The 18,748-nt window shown below is 43.2% G+C and overlaps 1 protein-coding gene across 1 annotated transcript in view; it reads left to right on the top strand.

The window, feature by feature from the left end:
* Soat1 (sterol O-acyltransferase 1) overlaps positions 1-18,748 on the top strand; it is a 43,146-nt gene that overhangs the window by 11,346 nt on the left and 13,052 nt on the right. Inside the window, exons 3-6 of the mRNA XM_021198028.2 lie at positions 4,227-4,285; positions 14,375-14,526; positions 16,123-16,182; positions 18,173-18,280. Coding sequence (XP_021053687.1) covers positions 4,227-4,285; positions 14,375-14,526; positions 16,123-16,182; positions 18,173-18,280 — 379 coding nt within the window. The remainder of the gene's footprint in view (positions 1-4,226; positions 4,286-14,374; positions 14,527-16,122; positions 16,183-18,172; positions 18,281-18,748) is intronic.

Genomic DNA, 18,748 nt, shown 5'->3' with positions numbered 1-18,748 from the left:
CACACACACACACACACACACACAAACACATAATTTTTGTTTTATGTGCATTGGTGTTTTGCCTGCATTAGGATGCCAGATCCCCTGGAACTGAGTTACAGACAGTTGTGAATTCCATGCAGCTGTTCAGAATTGAACCTCTGGAAGAAGTGTTAATGCTCTTAACCCCTGAGCTGTCTCTTCAGCCCCACCTTCCACCCTCCTGCCCCCCAGAGATAGCTTTCAAATGACTCTTATTTTTTTATCTCTTTTTGGAAAGCAGAGTAAAGCTAGGGTGAAAGTAGTATGTTTTAGGGAAAAAAAAATGGGAAGGTTAAAAAAATGCTTTTGTATATGAGTATTTTGCTTGCATGTATATCTATGTGTACTTGGGTGTACCCATAGAGGTCAGAAGAGGGCACTGGATCTACAGATGTTTTTTTTTTCTTTCGAGACAGGGTTTCTCTGTGTAGCCTCGACTGTCCTGGAACTCACTCTGTAGACCAGGCTGGCCTCGAACTCAGAAAACCACCTGCCTCTGCCTCCCAAGTGCTGGGATTAAAGGCATGCGCCACCACAGCCCGGCTTTACAGATGGTTTTGAGTTATCATGTAGGTGCTAGGAATTGAACCTGGGTCTTCTACAGAGTGTTCCTAGCCACTTAACCTTCTTTCCAGCAATAATCAGAATTGTAAAGTCAGTTTGGCCTTCAGTAGGCCATACAGCCTTGCTGGTCACTGCCTAAGCATTAGCTAAGTCTGTACTTGCTGGAAGCAGACAAATGTTCTTTACAAGAACTGAAGCCTATAAAATCACTTGTCACCTTGCAGCACTCCATGGCCACCAGAAAGAGCATTTTTGCTTCAAGCTTAGGTTTTTGAGTGTTCCTAATGCTGTGTGACTGAGAACGTCAGAAGATGTGGCTTTTGTTAGGCTCAATTATGTACTGGCCACGTGGCAATGAGTATGATGTTCCTTTGAATTAGCTTATTTATTTTGAAAACAAAACAGGGACAAACTGCTTTTTTTCTCCCACTGGGTTTTGATTAACTTATTGATGTGTGATACATTATTCACAAGTTATCAGTGGAGTAATTGATTATGTGTATGGATCAGATCTTGACAGCGTTGGTAGTGGTTAGAGCAGGGTAATCGGCCGGTCACTTCGTAGTTATACCTTCTAGCGATTGGTAGAGAGTTTCAAGGTAAAGGGTTAGCAGTTCAGAGCCCACAGAGTGACGCCACAGGGTAGGGTAGGCAAAGAGGTCAATCATCCTCACAGGACTTGCTAAAGGAAAACTGCACGGTAGTTGGGTCACAAGGGCTAAATGGATTGCTGGAAAAAGCTATTGTTCAGTTTAAAGTGTTGCATCTCAAAGTCAGGATTTTATTTTTGTATTTTGCTATTATCTCTAAACCAACTATACTGTCAAATATCTTCCATTTCAGTTTTTAAAATTATTTTTTAATACACAGAATGGGTTTATTTTTCCTTTGCTTTTATTATTATTATTTATTGTGGGTGTATGATGTACATGTGTGAGTGTGGGCGCACATGTACCATAGCATGTGTGGAGGTCAAAGGTCAGTCACAGCATGTGTGGAGGTCAGAGGTCAGTCACAGCATGTGTGGAGGTCAGAGGTCAGTCACAGCATGTGTGGAGGTCAGAGGTCAGCTTTGGAAGTTGGAACTTTGGTCTACTTTGGGTTCCAGGTACTGAAGACAGATAGATGGTTGAGCTATCTCACAGCACTTGTTGCTTTGAGACAGCATTTACTCTATAGCCCAGGTTGGCCTTGGATTCTAGGTGACCTTCTGTCATGTCCCTATTGCCCCAGTATCACTGTGCTGTGGCACCTGTGTGTCGTCAGAAGACAAGTTCTGGGAATCGGTGTTCTCCTCCTGCCATGTGGGTCCTGGGAACTTGAACTCGGGCCTTCAGTCTAGGCAGGAGACACCTTTACCAGCTAAGCCATCTTACCATCCTCAGACCAGGTGCCTTTTGTTTTGTTTCTTTAACAGATTTGTTTGGTTGGTTTGGTTTTACAAGGCAGGATCTCTCTGTGTAGCCCTGGAACTCAGTCTGTAGACCAGACTTTAACTCAGAAATCTGCCTGCCTCTGCCTTCCGAGGTGCAGGGATCAAAGGGATGCATCATCACCGCCCTTCGCCCCAGTTCACTTTTAACCCCAGGTTTCCTCTTAAGATGGTACCCACCCTAGCTCTCTGAGTTGGAGCAGCCCTTCTCAGCTGCTGCCACCAGTCCCGACAGAGAAGTCACAGTCTCAGCAAAACCAGAGGTAGTTCGAAGCTTGTGGGAGCTGGCCCCAGCCTGTGGGCAGGCCGTCTGCTTCTCCTCACCAGACTTCCTGGTTTATCTCCTGGAGAAGTAGGTGTGGTGAACCCCGAGCCACATGTCCTGTTTCTACTCATTTGACTGTCATGCTTGAAGGGTTTCAGAAACACTTCCTTTTTAGAATAGAGTCTGTGTTTTTATTTTGACACTTTTGTACTGTGTCATAGAGGCAGATTGCAGTTTGCCAGCTTACCTAGAAGTCCTATTTTGTAGCTTTTAAAAAAACCCTTATTAATCAGGGTGTGGTGTTACCACTCATAATCCTAATTTGTGAGCTGTATGCAGGCAGATCAGGAGTTCAAGGCCAGCCTGGACTATGTGAGATACTGTTTGAAAACAAAACAGAGCTTTACTTTAACTTGGTGAGTGTTGGTAATCCAGACTGAGGCAGGAGGATTACTGTGAGTTTGAGGCCAGCCTGGGCTATATAGTTAGTGAGTACAGCCTTGGACAACCCTGATTTACCATGCAGTTGGCAACCTAGAAGAAACTAATAAGTATATAATATCTGACTTTTGGCGAAAAGCATATTAAATACAATATTGGAAAGCAATGCAAGGTTGACGTTCGACCAAGATTCAAGTCCCAGGAACTTAACAAGTCTTCATACTATGTTGTTTTTTTTCTAGAAAAATCATTTTAGCATATGCTTACCATCATTTTTTTCTTTATTAAGACTATCTATCTATACTTATATAGATAGATATATAATTAAACATATAAAATATACCAAATACATATACATAAATGTATGTATGTTTGTACATGAATGAATTGTCTATATGGCATTACTAATGTCTAATATTTCTGACCTGAGCCCCTTTGTTTCGCCCCTGCTGCTTCTCTTTGGTTTGTAACCAGGACAGGCTTTTCCTTTGTGCTCAGAACTCTGTCTATTAGAATTGTTGAAGGCCTTGGCTGATTCTGTGACCTTCCTGGGAGGAATTGTATTTATCTATTGGCAGTCTAGGAACACAGCTCGAGTTTGCTGTTAAACACACTCTGAGGTTTTTGAGATAACAAAACTTTAGGTTGCAAAATCCAATGGAGTGTTGCATGTTTTCAAGGGACTCTGTTCCGGTCTTTTGAAGGAGAGACAGACTTTCCTTCCTGCTACCTTCTGTTTCTGTCTAGGACACTTGAGGACGTGGCCATGTGGGTCCTTAGCTCTAAGGTGGTATTCTGCTTGACTTCCGAGTCTGAAGTCCAAACAGGCCCTAGGTTTTGCCATTCTGTAAAGAGCCAGGCCTTGGGTCCTGTTTAGTGAAAGGACCACATGCTCTAGCATTTGGCAAGAATCCATGTGTTTATCACATGTCACATAGGGTTCTAGCTTTTTTTTAATCTTTCATTCTGTGGACTTGGGCCAGCTTTGCAATGAATTTATAAAAAAGATTTTTTTAAAAAAAAGTTTAATTATGTATTTATGCACATGTGAGTGCAGGTGCCCTGGGAGACTATAAGGGGCCGGATGCCCTGGAGAAAGGGACAGGCAGTTAGTTGTGCGTGGCCTGACTTGAGGGTTGGGAACTAACTCAGGGCCTTTGCAAGAGCAGTGTGCACTCAGCCACAGAGCCTTAAGCCCTCCAGTCCCAGCAATGAGCCTTAAAAGCAAGTGTTTTCGTTCTTAATATTTTGTTTGGTATCTTCATAGACTCAAGTGAAGAGCTGTTCAGGGGCCTAGTTTCTCACCTTGCCAGAAGCGGACCCATAACTGTACATGGACCCGCCTTAGACTGCCGTGCTTCTCTCTGAAGGGCTCGTTGTGTTTGCACCAAGATGTGTGTACTTGCCATTATGTTTGCTCGCTTCCAGCTTAATGGTTCACTGCTGCAGGATAATCAACTCAAGGCTCAGTTTTAAACATCCAATTATTCTTATTTCCCGTAGGTAACAGTACCATGAAACAGTTGATAGCCAAGAAGAGGCAGTTGGCAGCAGAGGCGGAGGCAAGTATCTTTTTTTGTTTTGTTTTTGTTTTTTTGGTTTTTTGTTTGTTGTTTTTTGTTTTTTGGTAAAGTAACATTGTAAATATTCCTCATTTATTTAGTTAGGTTTTATTTTATTTTATTTTTTTAGACAAGTTCTCATGTAGCCCAGGACTCACCTGGAGTACCTAGTCCCCACCCTCTGCTTTTTGCTTTATTTTATTGCTGGTATTGTGTGTATGTGTTGAGCATACACGTTGAGGTCAGACAGTGACTTACCAGAGTCAGCTCTCTCCTTTCTGATGTGAGTCCTGGGCATTGAACTCGGGATGCCAGGTTTGCCAGCACCCACCTTACCAACCGCGCCATCTTACTGGCCCAGCCGCAATTTTATTTTTATTTATTTTTTAACTTTTTGAGACTCCCAGTCTAATCCAGGCTTGGAACTGTAGCTCCTCCCATCTCTGTCTCTCCAGTGCTGGGATTACAAGTGCTTGCCATCTCAACTTACCCATTATAAGTAGAGAGTTATTTGCCTTTCTTATAAGTTGAGATGTTGCTGTGAACAGGAATAGAAGATATCCTGTTGTCATCCCACATAAGGATGCACATTGCCCTTCTCTCTGGTTCTGTCCATCAGTGTCACCATCTGACTTTTGCAAGCAAATCTGTGCAGTGGTGAACCCTGAGAGCAGCTGGCACAGGTGTGCGTGTGCATGTGTGCGTGTGAGTGCATTGTGAAAACTCCTGCTGTGGTTCTTAATACATCTGTTCATATTAAATGTGTTGAATCTAGAAGCTAATTACCTATCAGGGAAGGAGGAAATAATTAAAAAAAAAAAACGATTATGAAGCCATTTTAAATGTGGACAGACTGTCCTATGGACCATATAGACTTAGCAGGGCCATTAAGTTTTCCAAAAATGTACGATTTTATTTTGAGTCTGTTAAACTTTTCCCTATTCCAGTGAGATCACTAGCAAAGTTCATTGACAGAATTGAAGTTGTACTCAGTGTCCAGTGACCAGCTTTAGTCTTCTAGTTACTTTTCAAGGCCAGAGGATGTCATTCCCCTTTATTTTGTTTGAAACCTTGTACTTTCCTGAGCCTTGAATGATGCTATCATTAGAAATATTAGTACAAGACCCTGTTTGCTTAACATTAATAGATTATTCTCCACACATCATACTCTAAGACTGTGGTCCTCAGCTTTCCAATGTTGCGGCTGGGTAATATAGTTCCTCACGTTGTGGTGACCTTCAACCATAACATAATTTCTTTGCTACTTCATAACTATAGTTTTGCTACTGCTATGAATCATAGTGTCAATATCTGATGTCTGACTCTTATGGTATGCAACCCACAGGTGGAGATTCCACTCTTCTAAGTGTATTTGTGATGGCTACGGAACTGTTTTATAAAGTGCTACTCAAAAAAGTTGCTAAATGACATTTTATTTATTTTATGTGTGTGTGCACCTGTGCGCTCACACGAGTGTGCAGGCATGGCGCGTGAGTGTGGAGGTTGGAGGACAGCTCCTTCCATCAGGTGGCTCCCAGGGCCTGCATACAGGTTGCTAGGTGTGATAGCAGCTGCCTTTATCTGCTGAGGCATCTTGTGGTCCAGACAATGATTTTTTTCTAACTAGTACATCATTATTCCAATATAAGGGCCTGTTTAACGACTTATTACCTAGGTAGGTAACACATATATGCCTGTAATATGAAATCCCAGCAGTTGAGAGGTTGACACAGGAGGATTTCTCTGACTTTAAGGCCAGCCTGGGCTACATAGAAGACCTTGTCTAAAATTTGGAGCTGGAGAGATTGGTCAATGGTTAGAACACTTGATCTTGCAGAGGGCCTAAGTTTGGCTCCCAGGACTCACACTGGGTGGCTTGCAACCCCCTCTAACTCCTTCAGCTCTAGGGGATCTGACTCCCTCTTCTGGTTTCCATGGTCACCGGCATACATACGATGCACATACACACACATGTCTGTACACACTTATGCTTAAAAAAATAAATCTTTTTTTTGTTTGTTTGTTTTGTTTTTTCGAGACAGGGTTTCTCTGTATAGCCCTGGCTGTCCTGGAACTCACTTTATAGACCAGGCTGGCCTTGAACTCAGAAATCCGCCTGCCTCTGCCTCCCGAAAAATAAATCTTTTAAGAAGGTCACCAGGTGCCATATTTTAAGTGAATCGACTTAAGAATGACGTTGGAACCTAGAGTGATGGCTCAGTGGGTAAGAACACTGGCCACTCTTCCAGAGGATGCAAGTTAGACCCCCAGCACATCTGTGGAACTCATAGCCTCTGTAACTCTAGTTCCAGGGGATCCACTGTCCTTGTCAAACCAGTGTCCAATGCACAGAAATATGTGCAGGCAAAGTACCCATCCATGCAGAATAGTAAATAAAAGAAGAATGAAGTTGGGCTACATTGCTAATCAGCTCCAGGACAAGTTGGCGTCATAGGCTGGGCCATAGTGAATAATGGGCAAAGCTGTTCTCCCTGAGTATCTACAGAAAGTATGATAACAGATTTCTATAAGAGAGAAGAAAAAGCTGAAGTGGCAGGAACATTTTCATACAACTTCACAAATCCACCGGGGAAAGAATGTGGAGAGGGAAGTAGAGGGGAGGGGAGGAGGGGTGTCAGGAAGAGCACAGACCTGGGGGAAGCTCCACACATCCAAGCTGTCTTAGGGTTTCATTGCTGTGAAGAGACCCCATGACCAAGGTTCTTATAAAGGCAAACATTTAACTGGGACTGGCTTACCTTTCAGAGGTTCAGTCCATCATCATCATGGCAGGGAGTATGGCAGCAAGCAGGCAGACACGATGCTGGAGAAGTTGCTGAGGGTTCTACATCTTGATCTGAAGACAGCCAGGAGACTGCATTCCACACTGGGCAGAGCTTAAGCATAGGACACCACAAAGCCCATGCCCACAGTGACACACTTCCTCGAACAAGGCCACACCCACAACAAGACCTTACCTCCTGATAGTGCCACTCCCTGAACCAAGCCTTCAAACACAGGAATCTAGGGGGGCCATACCTATTCTTCTTAGGCTTGATTTTGTTATTTTAGGACAAGCTCTTGCTGTGTAGCTCAGACTGGGCTTGAACTCAAAACAATCCCCCTGCCTCAGCCTTGGAGTACTGAAATTACTAGTCTAAGCTACCCTGCCCAGCTATTAAAAAAAGAGTACTCTATTTATCTGTTTCATGTATTCATGAATAAAACTATTAACTTCTGGGACCTGTGAGATGCCTTACTGAATAAAGGCTTTTGCCACCCCAGTCAACAGCCTGAGTCCAGACCCCAAAATCCAGCTGGTGGAATTCAGGAATTGACTCCCTAAAATTGTCATCATACCTCTACCTATGTGCTGTGACACTTACGTGCCCATACAGACAATAAATACATAAGTAGTAAGTAAATGCAAAATTCCTCCGCTTACTCATTAGGAATCTGAAATGAGAAAGAAGTGAATGAAGTAAAGAAAACAGTAGTTGAGGAGGTGAACTTGAACTTAGCCCACAGCGCGGATCATGTGTGGGATGAGGCTTTAGGGTGATTAGACATCTTTCCTGCTGTTAAGGGCAGGCAGCCGTCTGAACGGTGGTGGGGGACAGACACACTGATGTTATTTATGATGGTTATTTATGCTCTGCTGGGGAGCAGTGGAAAAGGTCGTTGGAAAGTTGGCCTTCCATTGTACGTTTTCCTCCGTTTCATGCCTGTGTGGTGTATCTCTTTTTACCTGCTTGCTTTGACTTTATTCCTTCACCAACCAAAACATTGCACCAGATCCTCAAATCCCAGCTCATCCCTCTGGCTTCCATTTCCTCCCATCCATGATTTGAGTACTCCCCATTCTGGCTTAAAACTTGAGATAGTCCTCTTGCCTGAGCCTCCCCAGTGTTGGGACTACAGGCTTATCTCACCTATTGCTCTACTCTGTTTTATGGTTAATGAAGCCAAAACATCAAAATTAGTCAAAGGATAATGAATTGCATGACCCTGATTGAGGATTACGTTTCCCATATGTTCTATTTAATATCTCTGAAATTGAATAGATACACTGGGCTCTGTGTATAATTCATGCTCTCTCTCTCTCTCTCTCTCTCTCTCTCTCTCTGCTTCCTTATCCCCCACCCCACTCCCTCTCTCTCTCCCTCTCCCTTTCCATCCTCTCCCTTCCCTTCACTATCCTCTCCCAGGAAAACAGGGTCTCATGTAGCCCAGGCTGGACTAAAGGCACGATGAGTTTGAGGTTGTGAACTCTTGATCTCTGTCACTGTCCCCATGCATGGCGTGTGTCAGGTCTGGAGAGGAAGCCTTGTAATCTTAGTTCCACACAAAAATCAGCATCATCTGGATTAGACAGAATACTTTAAAACATGGTGACACACACTCATTAATTATCCAAGCACATGTGAGTGGAGGGAAGGGGAGGAGGGGGAGGGAGGAGGGGGAGGAAGAGGAGGAGGAGTAGGAGGAGTTGTTGTTGTTGTTGTTGTTGTTGTTGTTGTTGAAGGCATCAAGTTTCACATCTGGGCATTTGACACCCTGTCTCAAAACAGTACAGAGAACAAAGCCACCACAAACAGAGAAGACACTCAGACTCTCTTCTGGTTATATAAGTCACTTTTACTAATAAAAGATATCTGCAATTTAAGATTTTATCTTAATGTTATATTGCCACACCAATTGGTTTTACGAGCAGGAGGAATATATTTTATTACATACTTCCCCATCCCCCATTATAAATGTGGTGTAGGCTCATTGCAGAAAACCCGTAAGAGAAACATTATAGAAAAGAAATAGCTAGCTATCAACTAAATGCCCATCACCAGGAGGTAACACTCTGGCTCATTTCCTCCTGACCATTTGTTTTCCTTTCTCTGTCATACACACGGATCCATATAGACAGATTGTGCAAAGCTTGCATCTATTTGTATAGGGAGAGTGCACACACACATGTCCACTCACACACGTGTACATTGCTGAGTGTTTAGTTTACATAATGTCTTAAGGTTTTGTGCTTGTATATTCTATATTTTGAAGTGATTTTAAAGTATTCTCATTGTGGTTTTTTTGTATGGGTGTCTCATTGGTTAACTATATATATATATATATGTGTGTGTGTGTGTGTGTGTGTGTGTGTGTGTGTAATTTCAGATAATGTTTGGTGGAGTGCAGTATTGTGTAATGAAGTCTGAGGGTGTATGAACCCAGGTTTTCCCCAGTGTGACATCTGACAAGTTCTGGGATTTTGCATACACCACTTTACCTGCTTCTTTTAACTAACCCTCCCAACTCCAGGTTAGGGATGGAACTCAGGGCCTTGATCCAGCTCAGCACCATCTGTCTGTGAGCTCCAGCCCTAGCCTTCAATTGACTTTTTTAAAGCTTAGGTTTAGACCTGTGCCACTACTGCCCCGCCTTGTCTTGTTTTTAATAACCACTTTCTATAGTCTTTATAGCAAAGATTAAAGTAGTCCAGCTGTAGTATGCCTAGGAGAGCTTTAGTACTGGCTGATTCCACAGTTGCTTGGAACTACACAGTCACTTATGTGACTTCTCTGAGTGCATCACATACAAATAGAGGTGGCATTCAGTTAGACACGGCATCAAGTGCCTGTTAGCTCAGCATTCAGGAGGCTGAGCCAGGAGGATCACCTCCAGTTTGAGGTCAGTCTGGGCTAGAGTAAAACTCTGTTTCAAAAGACCAAAGCAACCAACCAACAGAGACATTGAAAGTTGGGAAGGCAAACAGGAAAAAGAGAGAGAAAAGCTTTGCAATTGGAGGTAAGTAATAAAGGAAAAGAACCAGGAGCAACTTTCCAGGGTAGACCCAGGGGCTCAGTAGAGTCCTCAACCCAGGACCCCGCCCTCCACCTTCCTTAATGTTGCTTGTTTCGGTTAGTTGCACCACTGTGAGGTTGAAGGGTTCTCTGTGCTGAGCCAGGCACTGAGTCAGAGAACAAACACTTCCCAGGCTATTAGAGGCCATGCTGAGTCAGGATAAGCTTCCTAAGGCCAGCTTCCAGGAGATCGGGATGAAGTCATACGGGTTTTTGAGGTGCTGAAAAGCCTGATTGGTTTGCTCTGTGCTTTTTCTCCCAGTCTACTTGGAAGTTTCCCACCCAGCCTTTGAAAGAGTTATTTTATTCATCTACAAATGAATCTTTTCTTCTTTCAGTACCCAGTCCATTGTAGCTTCTTTCTGGAAGCCTTTCTGGAAGAACTGCTTTCTGAGTTGTGGATCTGAGCATGTTTGTAAATCTGTGCCTAAAATGTCAGTCCATCCTACCCGTTCGTCTGTCCCATCCCTGAGCACTTGGGCTTTTATTGTGTAGGTTCCTAACCAGAGGGTCTTTCCTAACCAGAGGGTCTTCGCTGTTCTCTGTTCTTGGGATCTTTCAGGTGATTGGATTCAGCTGCTTTTTAAAAACTGTGTTCATTGGAGCTCCAGCACACAGTGCATTCCCCCTGGATTTCTGTTCATTTGGTCTCTGTTGCTTTGAAACAGGGTCTTATTCTGTAGCCCAGGATGCCCGGATACTTACAGAATGGCCAGCAATCCTCCTGCCTCAGTCTCCCAAGTGCTGGGATGCTTGTTAGATTATCTAAACACCTTCCTTTGCTAGTCAGCTTCTTTCTTCCCCCTCTGCGTCTGTCCATCCGGTAGGGTCCATTGGTGAGTGAAATTAATACAAACATGCACAGAGAGGTCAGTCCTGAAGCCCCCTCTGCTGCCATATCACTTGAGGTTTCTCAGGCTTTATTCCGACTCGCTGTGCTCACATACTGAATTCTAAATAACATCAGTTCCATGTCTCTGGAGAACTTGGAAGGCAGAAGACCCCTTCGTTACGTGTGTCTTTCTGTTCCCCCTCACAGAGGGGTGACGTGGAAGTAGTCGCTCGTGTCCTCTCTGGGGATTTTAGAAAGGAGTTTTAAGAAACTTTGTGGTCTCCACAAAGGAGTTTTCCTGAGTCCCACTGGCAGTAGCTTCTGGTGTCTTTAATTCCTCAGAGAAAGACATGAAGGCATGACCATATTAGGCACCTAATTCTAATGCTATATATAAGAAGTGCTGCAGCTAATGATTGCCTTGGATTACAAATTTGAGCTCAGGGGGAGTAAAAGGCAGGAGTTAATCCTGTTGAAATGTCTTGTGTGCCCTTTGGGGTGTCAGGAAACTTGAGACCTTCTGCCTCACACTGGCTGCCACCATTGGTGCCTTAAGTTCCATCTCATGTTGTCCTTGCTGTCTTGTGACTCAGGGCTGGCTTTCCGTGTGACACTGTGCTTTTCCCTCATTGTTAGACAAAGGTTCTGCACTCATCGGTAGGCACTTGGTGGATACGGGTTAGAGCTGTGTCGTAGCTACGTGTGGCAGCACATGCCTGTAATCTGTATTCAGGAGGCTAGGGGGAGGAGTGCCTTGAATTTGGGGATATCCTGGGCTCCATAGCAGGTTTCTTTATTTATCTTCGTCTTAAACGAAGAAAGAAGAAAAATAAAAGACTCATCAATTAAAGTTATTATGATTATTATTATTATTAGTGTGTTGTGTGTGTGACTTGTGTGTGATGTGTATGTGTGACACTTGTGTGGCACGGTACACATCTGGAGGTCAGTCAATGCTCTCTTTGTACCTAGGGTTCTGGGGGAGTCAGACTTGGTGTCAGGCCTGCACTGGGAGCACTTTTAACTCCCCTCCCCCGTAACTTAAGAAGGCCATGATTCAGCCGATACTGACCGAGAGAAGGTCTGACTGCAGCAGCCCTTACTGAAGTTTGTATAGCTTTCTTTAACGAGTCTCATGCTTTTATTCCCTTTAACTTGATACCTGGGTGTGTCACACTGGTGGCAGGGTGTGAGGAAAGCTGGCCAAGAGAGCTGGCACGGAAAACTTTACCACGTCTAAGAGCCCGGCTTCTCCTTTAATGCTGGGTAAAAGATGGAAGCTTGCCGCCAAGCTCAGGTAGTGCTGAGCTGAGGCCTCGCATGGCTTGTCCCCTGAACCTTTCTTCCCATTCCTGACTTCAGCTCTTAGCACTTGTCTGTTTCAACAGTGAAGAACTCCATACCTGTTGTTTCTGGAACGTGCCAAGGGCATTGCCACACTGCAAACTCTCACAAGCACAGGGTCCTGGGGTTGTCATTATGTACTGCCTCTGTAGTCTCTCACACTGCCCAGAATCTGTCCTAGCCCTGGATGGGATTAAAGGATCTTGCCCCTTCTCTCTCCAAATTCTCCTTCCACAGGGCAAAGCATTTACTCTTCAAAACGCTTTATTTTGGGGCCTCGTGTGGTTAGCACAGACTTCATCCCAGCGCTTGGGAGGCAGAGTCTTAACATCTCCGTCTGTGTCACTGTGTCACGGAGAGCATGCTATCACACTCTCACTGCCTTTCATGCAGTTATGTGCACAGTCATCTCTAGGTTTTATTTTATTTACTTTTCCCCATTTATTCTTTTATTTTTATTTTAAGACAAGGTCTCTCACTAGAACAGCCTATGCTCTTCTGTCGCTTGCTTGTGTAGTCTTAAACTCATAGCATATTATAACCTGAAAAAGCATTCATAATATATAAATATATTCAAAGGCTGAAAGTATTTGTCTTAAAATGTTAAGATCAGGGTGGAGAGATGGCTCAGCGGTTAAGAGCACTGACTGACTGCTCTTCCAAAGGTCCTGAGTTCAATTCCCAGCAACCATATAGTAGCTCATAACCATCTGTAATAAGATCTGCTGCCCTCTTCTGGCAGGTGTACATGCAGGCAGAACACTATAAATTATAAATAAATAAATCTTAAAAAAAAAAAAGTCAAGAACAGCTGAAGGCCCAAACCAATAACAATTGTGTAAACGTTTTATTTATCAAACCAATAACAATTGTGTGAACGTTTTATTTATCAAACCAATAACAATTGTGTAAACGTTTCATTTATCAAACCAATAACAATTATATAAACATTTTTTTTAAAAGATTTATTTATTTATTATATGTAAGTACACTGTAGCTGTCTTCAGACACTCCAGAAAAGGGCATCAGATCTTGTTATGGATGGTTGTGAGCCACCATGTGGTTGCTGGGATTTGAACTCCGGACCTTCGGAAGAGCAGTCGGGTGCTCTTACCCACTGAGCCATCTCACCAGCCCTATATAAACGTTTTATTTATGGTGGGTGTTTTTGAGTCAGAGGATCTTCCTGCTTTTGTTTCCTGAGTGTTTGGATTACCTGTATGCACCACTTCACATGACACTACATATGTATTTTTTATAAGATGGATTTATATATAAATATAAATGTACACGCACTCTTAAACATTTTACAATTATGTGTGTCAATATTTAGATGTACAGCTATGTACACACATATATATTCATGTTTTATGATTAGTTAAGTACATAGTTATGGAATACAAGAATAAATATTACATGAACATATATATGATACAGAATAACATGGTTTAAAATGTAAATTGTGGGGGCTGAAAAAATGTCTCAGTAGTTAAGAGCACTGTTGCTCTCGAGGAGGACTGGGACTTGGTTCCCAGCACCCACGTGGTAGCTCACAGCCATCTGTAATCAGTGGATCTGGAGCCCTCTTCTGACCTCCACAGACACTAGGTGTGCACATGGTGCACAGATATATATGCAGGCAAAACACATAGAATAAGACAAATCATTTAAAAAAGCTGTTTAGAATATAAATTGTGGGAGCTTGTGGACAAAAGAATATCTTTAGGGGGAAAAAGGTGGTAATTATATAATATAGATATGATGCACTAATTTTTGATCAAGGTTAGCTTGTTGTCTGCGTAGCAGCTTTGAGGCCAGCCTGGGCTACATGAGATCCTATCTAGGGGAGAAAAGGGTGAGGAAGGGGGAGGGCATTCATTTTAATGGGATATGCATTATTACTTTGTTTTCAGTAACCACGCCTGTCTGTGAACTCACTGTCTAGTGTGGCTTCCTCTTGAAGCGGCTCTGTTTAAGGAATCCTTCATCCCTTCAGAGCAGCGTTAACAACCCGCAAGCATGTGCTGATGTTTTCCTTTATCTGTTTTAAACCTCAAGGAGCTGAAGCCACTGTTTATGAAGGAAGTTGGGTGTCACTTTGATGACTTTGTGACCAACCTCATTGAAAAGTCTGCATCTCTGGACAATGGTGGGTGTGCACTCACAACCTTCTCCATTCTTGAAGAATTAAAAAACAACCACAGAGCCAAGTGAGTATGTGAGCGCTTTGTCTCTCAGTGTAGACACTTACTCCCACACAGCTTGGTGGTCAGACGTGGAGTGCAGTGGATACCCTGTCACAGGTCTTGCCACTTGACTTCATTTACTTTATTTTCTGAGTTAGATTCTTACTATATAGCTTTGGCTAGCCTTGAACTCTCTATTTAGGCCAGACTGGCCTCAAACTCACGGAGCCTGCTTCTGCTTCCCAAGTATTAGGATTAAAGATTTTTTTTCTTAATATGGAGTTCTGTTCATTTATTATCATAGCCTTAATTTTTTTACATTTATTTATTATGTATGAAGTCATATGTATGTATGTATGAATGTATGCATGTATGTATGGATGTATGTAAGTATGTATGTATGAATGCATCTATGTATGTATGTATGCAAGCATACAGCCCACAGTGTACATGCAGAGGTCGGTGGAGAGTTTGTGATTATCAGTTCTCTCCTTCCGCCATGTGGGTCTCATATTGAACTAAGGATGTCCAGTTTGGTGACAAGTACCTTTACCTGCTAAGCCATCGCACTGGCCCAGTATGATGTTTGTAACATGTATACGAAACCTCCTTAGCCAAGCCCCTCATTGTGTGGCTGATACTATAGCTATCTGCAACGATCTAAGACCCCACAGTGGGGCTGCAACAACCTAAGATCCCACAGTGGGGGATTTAACCCAGAGTCTAGATCCAGAGTCCTTGCTTTTAACCACGTCATTCCATGTCTGTTACAGTTTATTCGGTTTGTACTTGTAATAAAGTGCCCTGTAGTTAGGATGTGTTTTTCCATTTGCTCAGTTACCAAAAATAAGAGGGAAGGTATCAATGGCTAATATGTGCTAATTTACTGTTCTGGGCTCTCTGCCAGTGTCTCCTGGAGAAGGGTTTTGAGAAGCAACAGCAGTGCCCAAAGTAAGATGGCATATAGGGTGCTAAAATGTGAGTTTTTATTACCCCAAAGCAACTGACATGATCAGGAGGCTGCTAGGAGTTGATGTAAGTTCTTTGCCACAGGAAAGAGCTCCACAAATGTCCAGGCAGAAGATGCTGGCTGCCAAGCCAGAGTTCAGTCCTTGGTTTAACATGGAGGAAGGAAAGAGTTAACTCCTGCAAATTATTCTCTGACCTCTACACGTGCATGTGCCACCTGCCACTGAATAATAAACTGAATAAAATGCAAAAAGTAGACAAACATCAGGACAGTGTGGAGGATGCATCAATAGCAGTATACAGCGTGGGAGGGACCCTGCATCCCTCAGCAGTGTACAGCGTGGTGGGGACCTTATATCCCTCAGAGGCTCTTAAGATGGGTCATATAGGGGCTGCCTTTCCATGGGGACTGGATATAGAAAGTCTAGGGCTTCAGTTAGGTATAGGAAATAGATCCTTCCTAAATATGTTTCACTCACCCACTTCAGTTCACTGTCATGAGTGGTGGTAGAACGTGTGTAAGACCCGAGTAAAAGGGGAAGGAGCCCAGTAAATGTTAGTGAGCAGCACCATTTCCCTCGCTCGTGGGAGCAAGTTTCTTATTATACTTCCCCTACCTGTGTTTTGTTGTAATTTTTTTTTCTTTTCCAGAGATCTGAGAGCACCTCCAGAACAAGGGAAGATTTTTATTTCAAGGCAGTCTCTTTTAGAGTGAGTGATAATTGCTTTTGTTAATTATCAAGTGAATGTGGGAAGAAAAAAAGCTGTCCTGATGTATAGAGTTTCTGCTCTGTCCGTCCGTCCATCCATCCATCTGTCCATCTTTCTATCTATCCTAAGTCCATATAAATCATGGACTTTGGTGATGCTTTTGTGCTCCTTCTTGCTCATCTGCTTCTCTATCTGGCTTCTCTGGAAAAGACAGACAGAAAAACAGCAACCTGTCCTTTGGCAAATTCTTTGAAATTGTGCTACAAAGAGTTGTTTATCCTGAGGGTAGAGTAGAAATACTCCACTTGGAGAGAGTTTTGGAATTGCTGCCTTCTAAATGTGTATGTGTGTTTTCCCACCTCATTTTCTTCAATAAGATCAAGACTCTTGATAGTTTTCTTGATACTTTTAACCCCTCCCTGCCTGTCTAATCCGGTTGCTCTCCACCTTCCTGATGCTGCGACCCTTTAATACAGTCCCTCATGTTGTGGTGACTCGCAGCCATAGAATTATTCTCATTGCTACTTTTGTGAATCATTATGTAAGTATCTGTGTATTCCAATGGTCTTAGGTGACCCCACTAAAGGGGTTGGGACCCACAGGTTGAGAACCACTGGCCCAATCTCTTTAATATTCATGTTACGAATGGGTTGTGCTGACTTAATTTATGAACCAAAAACCAAAGGTGCACTTTGGGTGGATATGGCTGTGTCTTCTTTGCCGTTGTGATCATTGGGATATTGCTGGAATTTACCCCATCAGAATATTGGGTTGATGAAAATTGCATCATGTGCCATAATGTACCTTTGTTTAAAAATGAACCTTGTTTATGAAAATTTACTGTATAGGGAAAATTGGTATGTACTTCCTGACGAGAAGGCAAAACCTTTTAATTTCTGTTTGTGTTGACTGGGTTGTGTTATAGTTTCAAGGGAGGGATCTTCAAAAATTTACATCTGGAGAAAAATACAGGCTTCTTATATAAAACATAAGAATTGCATTGTTGAAAACTTCACAAAATGAAAGGGGCTATAGCTCAGTGTTAGAGTGTGTTCCTAGACCTGCCTGAGTTCAGTCCTCATTAATGAGAAGGGAGGGAGGGGAGGAGGGAGGGAAAGAGGGAGGAAGAAAGCAAAGGAGAAGAGAAAAATTATCAACTAAAATATACTTGAACTTTAAAAGGAAAGAAAGAAAGAAGGAAGGAAAGAAAGAAATGTGACCAAGGAAATAGCTTGGCTAGGTTTTTATTAGGTTTTGATGAGCCTTTGAATAGAGGCTTAAGAATATTTTAGGTCCTTCAAAGTTGTTTAGAAGCGGCACACACTTCCCAAGGTCAAGGCTACAACCCTTGTTAGAGTTGGATACAGAAGGTTGTTTCTGTTCAAAGGCAAGCCCAGGCTGAGGTGCTGTCCGCCAGCTGGAAGGGAAAGGTGCTTGGGAGTGGTTGGTGGGAGGTAGCTGCTTACTGTCCTCAACAAACAAACAGAAACTCATTAGTAAAACTCGGGTTTGGAGTTAGCCCTTGTCGGAGACTAGCCTTTGCACACACAGTTGAGCGCCTTGGATGGGTTCCGAGATGCAGATTGTCCCTAAGGCAGCCAGTGCTGCTTCTGTGAGTCACTCTCCTAATTTGGAAAGAAAAACTTTAAGGATCCATTATTTTTCACCTTGACTGTATCCTTTAATTTCTGTATACTGCAGACTTTATGTTGTACTCTTTTGGGCTTTTATGTTTTGTTTGTTTGGTTTGGTTTGGTTTCGAGACAGGGTTTCTCTGATAGCCTTGGCTGTCCTGCAACTTGCTCTGCAGAGCAGGATGGCCTTGAACTCACAGCTGGAACTAAAGGCATTTTTTTTCTTTTTTTAAAGAGATGTCTTGAAAAGTAGATTAAATGTCTTGTAAGCTGCCTGTAAGAGTGCCTTTGCTGCATGGTTCTTCAGAATTAAACATAGATTACTAACCCCTGACCCGCTTGGCCTACCCTTGCAGTGAGCTGTTTGAAGTGGACCACATCAGAACAATTTACCACATGTTCATCGCACTCCTCATCCTCTTCGTCCTCAGCACAATTGTCGTGGACTACATCGATGAAGGAAGGTCAGGCGAGAGGCTGCTTAGCCCACTCACAAAGTGGGGAAAGGGAACTGTTCTTATTAGTGTAAAAAAAAACCTCTCGGGCAGCCGATTGGGTTATGAGTTTCTTCTCTCCTGAAAGTAAAAGAGAAGAGTTTCATTTCTCCTCACCATCATCATTAATAATCCTTTTTGAGAAAGTGGTCCAGCTTGAGCTCCTGAGTGACAGGCTGCTGTCTGCAACAGCACTCCTGCGCTCTCTCTCTCTCTCTCTCTCTCTCTCTCTCTCTCTCTCTCTCTCTGCTATACAGGGTTACATAAGGCCACTTTTGTGCAGGTGTATAATGTTCAGTGAACTTATTTTCCCATAGAGGAAGAGGCTGTCCTCCTCTCTCCCCTCCTCTCTCCCCTCTTCCCTCCCCTCCTCCCTCCCCTCCTCTCCTCCCCTCCTCTCTCCCCTCCTCTCTCCACTCCTCTCTCTTCCCCTCTCTC

This window comes from Mus pahari, chromosome 5 (genome assembly GCF_900095145.1).
Source record: "Mus pahari chromosome 5, PAHARI_EIJ_v1.1, whole genome shotgun sequence".
Lineage (NCBI taxonomy): Eukaryota > Metazoa > Chordata > Mammalia > Rodentia > Muridae > Mus > Mus pahari.
Note: the sequence above shows the minus strand (reverse complement) of the source record. Positions and strands in the feature narration are given on the sequence as shown.